At 36.1% G+C, this 12,414-nt stretch overlaps 1 protein-coding gene across 1 annotated transcript in view; it reads right to left on the bottom strand.

The window, feature by feature from the left end:
• The window catches only part of LOC146003379 (glutamyl aminopeptidase-like), a 69,090-nt gene that overhangs the window by 7,182 nt on the left and 49,494 nt on the right, over window positions 1-12,414 (bottom strand). The window contains 2 exon segments of the mRNA XM_083141660.1: window positions 6,728-6,836; window positions 11,553-11,666. Coding sequence (XP_082997786.1) covers window positions 6,728-6,836; window positions 11,553-11,666 — 223 coding nt within the window.

Raw genomic sequence — 12,414 nt, 5'->3', positions numbered from 1 at the left:
AAATTGTTGACTCCACGAACTGAGAGGCGATGGTAAATGGAGTTGCTCTCTGAAGGCGATCCGCGCGTAGAATTCCAATGTTGAAGGCGTCTCAGGAAGTCTCTGCTATGCGATGTAGACGTCATGGAGATACGAGACATTATTAGGTGAGGATAGGAATGAGGTGGCCAATGAAAAAAAAAGGAACAGGGAAAGGTTTCAAAATACAGTCTTTAAAATCATAATAACCCAGAGTATGCCATTCAAATAAAGGTACAAAATCACTAAAAATGGGGCCTAATGTCAAATAAAATATAATAACTAATAATAAAAAGCAATAAAGAATGTAAATCAATTTTAAATAATTGATATGCTAAAGATGTGAAGGTTCACGATGTGAGACATTGTTTTACCATTACGGGAGTGTAAACGTGGTGAAAATAGTGATTGAAGGCTAACAAAATTGCAATAATTGCCTCTAAATCTACAGAGGTGATAATAAACCAAAGTAAATGAGCGGAACCAAATTTTTTGTCTTCAAATGTTAATTATGTAGGTGACGTAAAATGAATTGAAGTGACGCAATAATGACGTAGTATTCCTTAGGTACTAGTCGAAGAGAAATTTGTAAACAAACTAAAAATGTAATTGAACATGCCTCATCTCAATTGTCGTGTCCATTGATTGACGAATATGAACAATCTCATCAGCAAAAATAAATTGTCAAAGTACTTGTCATATCCATACTACATTATATATGCGAATGCTTTATTTAAATAACTCCAACAGTTCACCATTATTAGTACTGAATTTTTGTCTTAGATGTATGAAGATTTCGAAGTGCCAACTTGGAATTGATGTTTCGACGTCGAACGCTGGATCGAGTTATTATCCGAAGTGCAAGAAAGTCATGACTCTAGGGGGGAAAATTCTTGGGTGGGAAATTCTAAAAGGTAAGCATGCTGGAACATGGTTCGATCTAGCCCGGCTGTGAGAGCAATAGAGTCGCCGCTAAGCAACAGATTATGCGAAGTCAGGAAAAGTAACGGGAGATGTATCGTTGCTCAGAATCAGTTCCTTGGAAAAGGAGCGGAGTTAGCCATTGTGCATTGTCATATTGCAATCCTGTCATTGTATCAATTGTTATCGTTCGGCCGGAACTGTCCAAGGTTACTGGGTGTATGGGAACGCTGAATCGCAGCCTTCGGAGTTTGCTAGAATTAACTGACGCCGGTAAAAGGGAATGGAGGAAATTAACTTGCAAGAAATTTGAGTCGCCGGGTGGGACGAAGCTTCACTGGAAATCTGGAGTGGAAAAGGAAAAGGGGGGGTAAATTCTTGGTTTGCAGCTCGGATTCATCGCGGCGCTCTGGACAGAAAGAAATAGTGGATGCGCAACATCCATGCGCCAAAGATCCAAGCGCGTGTCGTTACGTAACAAACATGACTACACATTTGTGAATGTATCTTGTTCGAGTTCTATGCAACTTGATCATAACAATGATTCCGTATGAAATGAAATCGTTATCTGCTGGGTCATTCAGTCCTATGCTAATCTTGTATTTCAAACTTTTATTTTACAGGCTTGGAGCACGGGAAACGAGAACACAATAAAATAATCGTATTAAGAAAATATATGGCAAACATCGCTATTATTAATAGCTTATGCAAAGTACATACGGATACTGAAACGCTGCGAAAAATATTTCCGAAAATGATAACGCCTGAACTGACGGGAAATTAAGATATAATATTATATTTACTAACAAACTATGCAAAGTGAAAAAGGTTGCAATCCTTTTTGGACCACTTAGTGCGCTGAATTCTCTTTAATTAGGTGTGATATGAGCTCTATATTGACATATTTAAAAGGATATCGTAGCCATGCGTTTCCTATTCTTTTATATTAATACAAATTACAACTATTCTCTTTGGAACTAAATATATGTAGGGTGGGTGAGCAAAAAGGGAAAAAAATATAAAGCCTTAATTATGTGAATATAGTTCAGCCATTACTAGTTTTATATCACACGAAGGGTCAAGAAAACATTTTGTTCACGGGTCTCTATTAAAATATGCTTTGCATATTTATATATACGTAACATTTACTAAAGTCTTTATTCAGACTGGACATTATCGCCATTCTGCCGATAGCAGAAGGTACTTTCACCAGTTATTTGGGATCCCTGGGTAACTGGAGAAAATGGTATTCACTGAGCGCATTTACATATTATTTCGTATTTTTCACCATTTCTTCATTCTACTTGATAAATTTCACTGTATAAATGCGCATTGCATAAACTTCTAACGTCGCCCTGTGAACGTCACACTCTTCCGTCTAACTAGTGTTCATAATTGGCAAATAAATTGAGTAAAGTACATCCATGTGTTTAATAACCAATAAATATTCACATATAAAATTAATACTTTTCGTAAAATCGCCCAAATAGCTGTTGCCTGTTATTCGTGTTCTTGTGATGGACAGAGATGATGTTACAAAACCTCTGTGACTGCTAAAACGCGTTCTCATCATTAGTGGTTGCTCAAATTCCTACGTATTCTCCGCTTGTTTAGGGTCTGACTGAATGTAAACACGGTGAGGTCTTAAGGGGGAAGGCGTACAAGATTCTGCTTTATTAATTCTAAATATAGGTACAAATTCGCAAAACTTTAACATTATTTAATGAAAATTGATAATGAATTTTATCTTAATTTAAACAATCTCTAACGTGTATCTGTTATTCAGTGAGTAAGTGATTAACGTCGTGATTAGGTAAGCACGCGAAATCAAATCTGTTAATTAACGCTAAGGAACGTTGATATTGATGAATGCCGTAACTCGAAATATAAATATCATAATTGCACTTTAAGTTTGAACAGTAGATATAATATAAATACACATGAAATTTAAGGTATTAAAATTTGTCATGAGCTATAAAATGAATGCGTAGGAGGAATATTCAACTGTCCATCAAAGCAATAGCTCAGAGAGGGTAAAAAATCTAACATCAACAAAAAAGATCTCGCTAACATGTGAGAAACATCCGCGCCATGCTCTCTTAATTGTGTCCAGTTAAATCATTATAAGTTGGCTTTGCCTAACTTTTGGGTGCTTGAAACAGAAATATATATATATAATATGTGTACGTACTGTTTCATATCACTAAAGCCTATTCATTGGCTTAAAACATCTTACACTCTGCCATAGCAGACTGCTTTATTTATCTATATATGCGCTTATTCACCATTATTCATTTCTCGACCTATTTATGCATATAATTAAAGCACCTTTTATTTCTAAACCAGAATCCACTAATTAATCGAGCGGTTTATACTCTGAACTAATGGTAGCGTCACTCTAACTACGTACGACCGGCGTACAGTAGCGGACATAATTGCTGCTTCATTGCCAGAAGTATAATAAGCGTTTCATTTCTTCACATGTCAACACATAGTTTAATAAAACAATTTAGTCCTTAATTAAGGTAACGTAAGGCAAAACGACTGACTCGTGAATTCCTCGACTATCTCCTGAAGCTAAGCATCCTTCTTTGAGGAGCTAGGAGCATTGTGTCATTACGAATATAAATGAGTCGACCGCGGAACTTTGTTCGTTCCCAAAATTACATTTATTTAAAATTAATATCCTCTTGGCAATAATCTGAACAGTTTATAGCTCATGCATTTTTGATCATCGACAAGTTACGGTCAGTTTTGAACGAAAATAAATTTTAACTTTAAAGAACTTTAATTAATAAACAACAAAAAAAAAATGACTCAGCATACTCACTGCTGGACTCAGTGAATACATAGTACAAATGAGTCTGAGTCAAGACTAAATTTTTTTCCTCCTTAGCGATAATCTCACTATTCACTTTTAGTTAAGGATATAATTAATTAAAAGACATGAAAGGTAAAACTGAAACATGATCTGAGCAAAATTATCGGGAACATAAAATGTAAAAAAATCGTTCACATAATTTCTGTAGCTTACTGCACTGTTATATCACTTATCACATAAATCACGTACAAAAGTCATGTAAAAAATTCAATCTAAATTTTGCGTCAAAGGATCATCAAATTTGAATTTGCACTTTTCAAAAGTAGATTAAATCCTGGAAATGATGAAAAGTTTCCAGATGGGAGATCTGTCATAGCCAGGGTACCGGGTCCGCAAGCGAACCAGCGCTACCAGGAGCGAAGCGATAGGGAAAAGTCCAAGGACGTCCCTGGGCCGGCCGCATTTTTGGCAAAATGGGCCTCCCTAAAGTCCGACAACACCTTCCGCGACGCGGGATGATGGACGCTCCCGATACAATAGTGCCAGCCCGACGCGGACAACCGCGACGAAGCTAGGGCGCTGGGCTGTACCCAGATCGCCCGCGGCTAAGGAAGAAAGCATTCTATTTTCTTTTCCTTCACATTGTATTGCGCTTGACTGCGGCGGTGATTAGCCTATCAGGGTGGGAAGTGACTCAAATTTCAACATCTTACATAATTAACATTCGTATCGTCGCTGCCAATTTCTATATAAGACTTTCACGTTGACCAATGTAAGTTTAGATAGCTCCAATACGTGCAATTTGAAATAACATTAGTTACCGTTGATAGTGCACTAATTACTCTAATTTGGAAGAAAGGGTGAATCTCCTGTTGTTAAAGAGGTTCGCTGTTGACTGTTATTTCACACATTTTCATCACATCCCTTTGTGTCAAAAGAAAAGCCAAATCGTTGGGTTAGGGAGGGGGGCTAAATGACGTTAATTTTCATCACATTTTGTATAGAAATTGATGAAATTCCGCACCTGCACCACGTCTTGAGACACAGGTGAACCTCGAAAGGTTCGGGGATCAAACCTGGAGCCTTTTAGATTAAAGTAATTATTCTATTGGGGGTTAGCGGTAGCTCGTAAGCTCTCGCTTGGCTGCATCTGCTAACTGCAGGAGGTACCTGAATAAACTTAAATTTACAGAACCCTTTATAAAATGGCAACTCTCATGATTCGGGTTACTATGACCTTAAGTCTGCATTGGCAAAGGATGGCATTAGAAAAGCATATTACCTGTCTCTCTTTAGAAGCGTGGACCGAAGGATTTGTAAAGTAACTGTCACTCTCACTCTCCTCTCTCCAAAACTCAAAAAAAAACCTTTTCTTACTCCCGAACCACTCTCCTGTTCTCTTCCAAAACCCAAGACCAACTCCCCTGTCTCTCCCGAGCCAGATCCCACTTGCCTTCCTCCTCATCAAAACTCCTCCCCTTTTTCTCTCTCATCAATTTTCCTTTGCAAATATTGGCGAATGCTTTTCGCTGAGCTGGTGCTGAAGTTAACACTTTCCTATACTTCCTGTCAGGCTGCCTAGCTACACGTAACTCGAAAATGAAAATGAGGGATACGTAACGCAATGATGAGTATGGGTGATGATACAATGAAATTGATGAAGGGACACTCACAAAAGAACATTCATGCCCATATTGGGATTTAAACCTGAGATCTGGTATTGTGCCACACTGTGCTAACCACTCTACCATGAAGGCTAGCTGAAAAGCTCCTGCCTGAAAACTTATCTGGTCGGGATTTAAAAAATAAAGGCCCCAGCGACTAAAGGTTAAAGAACCAGAAAGTGTATTTTGAAGTACTAATCACTGAATTGACACAGTTATGGAACGATCTTATAACTTGGTCAACATACATGTATGGACCGCAACTGAAAATGTGCCATAAGAGCACCCATAGACTTATCCTTGTAATACTACACATGCCTCAAATACAGGAAAAAGTCACTACTTGAAATCAGTTAGTTTTAAAAAGTAACTGCATTACAGAATCACTCAGTTGCAGTTACTGGTACTTGAGAAGTAACTAAGTTACTTTTACATTTACTTTGTCAAACGTTTCTTGCAAACCAATTACAATCAATGATCGTTAATTGTTCAAAAAAATATATGAAACCTTTTCACATTTATATTATTACAACAAATAAATAATGGAAAGAGGAGCCAGTTTTGTTTGAATGATTATTATTGTTGTATGCCAGCCACAGTACTTTGCATGCTAAATAGCCTTTGTGTTGACGCACCCAAAAATTTAACTTCAAATTAAAGAAAAAAGATTCATCCCCTCAACGATAACTTCTTTTTAGCTCAACTACCACATTCCAAATCAACATAGCAATCCACCAAGAACACCAAAGTTTTCATGCACAATTAGACTTGATGAATTGCAATAAAGCATGGATGTTTTCCATTTGGTATTCTTCAAAGGCCAGCTACCTTGTCTTAGGAGATTCCACAAAAGTCCTTTCATCTTAGCATCCACAGAAGACATATAGTTGGAAACAGAATTGCCAAATTGAGATCTTCCACCTCATGACAAATTTTCAGGTTAACAATTTAAGTGTTGTAAAGTAATTGTTGATGATTTACTTCTACTGCAAAAAAAGTAATTCTGTTGCAGTTACAGCTACTTGCTTTTAAAAGTAGCTAGTTACAGTTAGAATTCCTAAAAAAGTAACTGTTACTTGTAACTAGTTACTTCCAAACACTGCTGGAAATTCAGATAAGCATCACACACACCCTATCCATTTGATCTAACTATGCTCAGTGTAGACAATGAGAAGAAAATCTGTATACACTACAACCTGTTAGGAGAGTGCCATATTTTTACATGGATGGAAAAGTATGCTTTTAAATGTAACCTAAGCATTTTCAAAGAATTCACTATTATCAAAGAAATATGCAAACTCACCTCTTTCAACCTTTGTTCTGTAGCAAAGGACTGTGTAATTCTTGACACCATGCGTCCCAAGTAGCGATCATTTAGAGTAAATCTGTCCACCAAATACTCCCAGTCATTTCTGAAAGAATAAAGTATGTGCATCAAATTACTTTCCCTTTTTTGTAATTTTTATGAACTTGTGTAATTATTTTTATAATAACCAATAATTTATACCCCCATCCACCCACCTCTCAAAAATATCCACATGATCATGATGGTAGTGTTACACGTTTATAAATATGTTAAACAGGGCAAGATTATTCACCCTGGTGTCAGATATTTTTATGTATCAAATTTCTTTGATGCCACATTTCCAAACAACCTTGATGCCTCTTTACTAAAGTGTTCAGAAGTTCTTCTTCATTTCTGATTATCCCCTGTCCCAGCTAACTGTAGAGCAGGGCCATGCATATCAGCAGAGGAGGTGGAGGAAAATCGAGTGGTGAAACCACAGTGTTACCAACCTTACAGTCCTGACCATACATGTACGGATGTACAGTCCAGACCTTAGTCCGTATGCTAAATGCACGGCTTGTCAAAATTTGCTGTTGCAGTTTTATCCCTAATATTTCCCTAAGAAATTCTTAAACCAATTGTACAGACCTGGAGACAAAAATATGGTCCGTTTTCCATGTGCGTTCGGTATTATCCTTTTCAAAAGTTTGCAACGCTGCATAGCGAGGAAGGAAATCGGGAAAACTCCCGTCGCCTATTACACAATCCCGTTTCTCTCACTGTTCATTGGTGGAGCCATCTCACGTCACTACTTGCACAGAGACTTGTTCTCATTCACCTGGTCTACAGTTAGCTGGCACGGATAATAGAATAGTTTGTTTTGAGCTAAAGTTGAACCAGTTCTTGTCTCAAAGTAAATAAACTAAAATTAACAAACGAAAGCAAAGAAAATTACAAAGTACAATCAAATATGATTTATGTTTCACAGTATCTTCTGACAAGTGGTACAGTAGATAAAATCTACAGCAATTTTCAATATGTACAAGCAGCAAGAGGACAATATGCAAGATGAATAGGAACGGTGTTGATTACAAACTGACACTTGATGAAAACTTGCTAAACCAAATTGTGAATACTGAAATCCTCCTTATGTTCATAGAGAGCTGGTAACAGGACAATGCATTTCACTACTTTACATCGTGTAAGAAAGTTGATGAAATAAGGTTCAGTGAAGATGTGTACGAGACCAGAAGAATTTAGGGGGTAGTTCCATACTAGGGATGAGAATTTGTATCTGTATTGTCTAAATCCAAAATTAATCAAATCTTAACTCGATCCGATCCAAATCTGAATTTCAAAACCTGGCATAGACAAGTGCCTTGATTTGATTTTCAATTCATCACCATCATCCATCGCAGTTTCCTGCCTCTGATTTCCAATTACTGAATCTTTTATCTGATCTCCAAATCCTGAATTCCACATTTGATATCCAAATAGTGAATACTAGATCCTCATTCCAATCCCAGATCCAATATCCAAACCCCAGATCCTGGATTGTTATCCGATACTCAATTCTTGAACCTAATATGAGCTATTTGATGTGAAAGTGGACAAACAAGGTTAGTTTTATTTTTATTCAATGTATCACTTATTATATATGAAATTAAAGGAAAAACTATGCAGAATTTGGAATTATTAATGCAAATATTAGTTTCATGGCTTTTAAATAACATACTGTTTCAAACCTATTACTTTTTATAGTAGAAGTGGGATTTTATGTGAGGTGTCTCCACTTAATTAAGTTTCATTAATTAAGAAAACTAAACTAATTCTAATTTCATTCTAATTTTCGCATTGATTGTCTCTATACCTTAAGCTCTGAAGTATCCTACTTCATTTCTGAAACAAACCTGAGTTTAAAGAATCTATTTATGAAAATTTTCATATCTTTTGCATTGTTCCATAATCCTACAAAGTAAATAATGTGCATGGTGCCACATCCGTCACAGGCAAAAAAAAGTTTATAAAAAAACTATGTAGTAATATTTTTTAGAAACAAAAAGTATCTAAATGCCGAGTAAAGTTTGCTTTGTGAAAATAAAATAAAATAGTTTCAGAAAATGCATATATTTCACAGAGTTTTCTGAAAGACTGAGAAAGATCCTAAAGTCAAATCCCAGTAGTGTCACACCCGTCACAATTACAAAAAAAAAAGAAGTATTTTCTGTGCCTGAAAATTGAGCTGGGGGAGAAATATTCTGAAAATAAATACCTTTCATCAAGGATAATGAAATTATATGAATTGATCGAGTTACATATTTGAAGGCGCTAAGAAAATAATTAAAGAATGAATTTAACACCTGTCACAATGGAATTGCCCATATCAGAATCCTGAAACATGGATCTGATATCTGAATCTTCACTGTTCAAATCAATTAGGACACAAATATTGAAGTTTTGGATCTGCTCATCCCCAGTTCATATACTCTCTCCAAAATCATTTACAAAAAATAGGGTTACATTACTAGTATTTGGCACACACATATAGGAGATGTACTACACAGAAATTTCAGCAAAAAATGCAATCTCAACCAGGACTCAAACCAGGTCTCTGGCATACTGTGACATTGATCTACCAGCTGAGCTACCGAGCCAGCCCTGGTTTCACTTCATTTTTTGGTCTTGCTGGTTTACCTGTGTGGAATTGTGTCAATGCTATGAAATACACGTATATTGCCTTTGAATCACTGACGATGTCCAGGGATGCACATCGCCCCCTTTAAGGCCAATGGCACATCCCACCCAAAATCATGTCGTCTCCCACAAAATCATATCATACGTCCCCCCAAATCATATCATTTGCACCCTCAAACCATATCGTAATCCCCACAAAGTATTTAATTACAACAGCGTGTCTACCGAAAGTAACTTTCTCTTAGCTTTACTGAACACTATAGACTTGATCTGTCCCTCCTCCCTAAACAAGGGTGCCCATCATGCAAGACTGCCCCTAAAATCGTTCATCATAATTCCTCCTAAATAATTTGGATGTATACCTAATAATTGATGTCCATTTGAATGAAATACCATGTTAAACTGTCCATATTTTTTAAATGTTCGATTTTCGAAAAAGACTTAAAGCTAGCACATTGATTGGTTAAATGTAGTAAATTAAATTATATAAATATGCATATAAATAGTGTTTGTGAGTGGGTTTATAAAACTCACAATTTAAGAATTTAACACAAATTGTTTCACAACTTAAGATAAAGATAGAAAATTCAACCTTGGCAAACCAAATAACATTCTCCAGCCGATGACTGATTCAATTATTGTTTCACGAGACATTACAGAACCCTAGCTAGAAATTCTTAAGCTCAGGGAGATAATATAATATTGTTCCTCTTTCAAAGAACTCATCCCCATCATTTTCTTGGTGTGTATATATAATTATTTTCGTAACCCATAACAATAATTACGTGGATTTTATCTTCAGTGCAAATATAACTTGTTAAAGTAAAATTTTCCTTTGACAAGAAGTTAGAAAAGCGGACTCCATATATTTTTTGTTCTAAATGATGCATCTGTTTAAATCAAGCAGTATACCAACACTAAGCATTATATCTTAAGAAGTGATGTTATTAATGAATTTCAACAATATTGCTTACGTCTTGTAATGCAGCTATAGTATAAAACTTCACATTCACCTCAGCAAAGTGCCAAACATGCATTCTTGCAACACAATATTTTCCAAGAAAATTTTTACATCCATTTCTTTGCAGGCTTTCAAGAATATTAATTTACTGGGATGTCAATACTTTCTTAGGATCCCTGATATATTTAGTCTTTTCCAGCTTCTCTTCTGGCACAATCAGGGTTGAAAATGTGTGGATACCATATCGCTAAATACAGTCTCCAAAGTTTAGTGTTCTAACTCCCTCTTCCCCCTCCACTAGAAACCCCTTGACAATCTAAGATTTAACACTATCTCCCTATCTCCCCCTTTAAATTTAATACTCAATCCTATCATCAAAATTTCCATGCCAATGTTTAGACTTACTCTTGATATTGAAGAGTAAATATTGCATCTTCCAAAAAATTAATTCTCAGTCTCCACACCAGAATTTCCACAACAGTCAAAGACAATAGCAATACACAAGAATTGGATACCCCCTGTCATGTATGTAGATTCAGAGGTTAATTGATTCACACACGTAGGTACTTCATAATATAAAGATTGACACGAGGATACAAAATAACGATTCAATACTAAACTTACAATACCATTTCTAAGATGGGTGAACCATGATTTCATAATCCACAACTTGAATGTAGATTGAAATATTATGTACACTTAACACCCCCCCTAAATTTAATGTTCAATCCTCCTCCAACTAAAATATCAGCCATAATCTAAGACCTACAGTTGAAAACTGCCCCCCCCCCCCCCATTTAATTCAGAATCTCCCAGAACCCAAGTGTCAATTAAGTCCTAATATGTAAGAGTTGGATATCTCCCCCTCCCCCCTTTTGATAATACCCTTAAACACTTTTTCTTTATCTAATGGATTAAATATGGTGCATTTAAGGTGTAAAATATTTACATATATTTTGGAAAAATATATAAATGTTGAATTTTACATTCAACTGCTGATGTCAATGGTACCTAGTTTTTCCCAGCGTAGATCTGTATATTACCGTACTATTTTGTACACACAGGAAATGAAGAAATTTCAGCAGAAGAATGCCAGAATGTGCGCTATATTATAAGGTAAGAAATTAGGTACTATCGATGTCATCAGAGCCCTTGCATCCATGATAATCTATTATCTGCACTAACCTCAAAGCATCCCACACCAAGGATATTCCAGCTGGATTTGAAGCTATGTTTTCCCACACTGAATAAAAGTCTTGCGACCTAATAAAAGTTGTGTTCTTGCTATCCTCGATAAACCTGTAAGAGTCAAAGAAACAAGACAAGGTGAGAAATTCGAGCTCGATCATAGACGTACACCAACACTTCAAAGAGGAATACTGATTTTTTTTTTTTCAAAATAGCCACACTTCGAGATCTCTTTTGTCGTGTTCTTACTTCTGATTCTTTGCAGTGCTCTCAATAGCTCTTTCTTCAACTAGCAACAGTTTTTCTTCACATGAGTCAATTAAAAGTGGCAATATTGTAAGATACAGGACACTCCCTTTGCTGTCTTCATTTGTTATTCAGCAGAGAGAAAACATGGATGAAAACAAGTCTTACTAACTTCAACCATTTGAGTTCAAACATATAAAACAAATTAAATTAGTTCACTGCTTCCCACATGCATGGGCATAGCTTGGGTCCTAACTTTGGGGGGGGGGTGGGGGAGCAGAATCGAAAAGTTTTCCTTCCTATAAAAATAGTCAAGGACTATTTTGCAAAATAACTGTTGTATTTGCAAAATCATAAAAATTACTATTCATTACTTTGCTCCTCAATTCCCAGAAGGTTAACAGAAGTACTTGTGAATTTTAATAAACTTAAAAGTTTTGGGGGGCAAGAGCCCCATTTGCACCACCAAGTTACACCTATGTTCATGTGAAAAGAATTAGGGAAGGTCCGATATGAAATTTTGGCAAATGCCAACAAAATACTAATACAAAATTGACCAGTAATGATGACCAGTATTCCTCTAAACAGATATAAAACTGTGAATGTTTCATAA

This window comes from Lepisma saccharinum, chromosome 20 (assembly GCF_977018435.1).
Source record: "Lepisma saccharinum chromosome 20, izLepSacc3.1, whole genome shotgun sequence".
Lineage (NCBI taxonomy): Eukaryota > Metazoa > Arthropoda > Insecta > Zygentoma > Lepismatidae > Lepisma > Lepisma saccharinum.
This window is presented reverse-complemented; position numbering and strand designations above follow the sequence as displayed.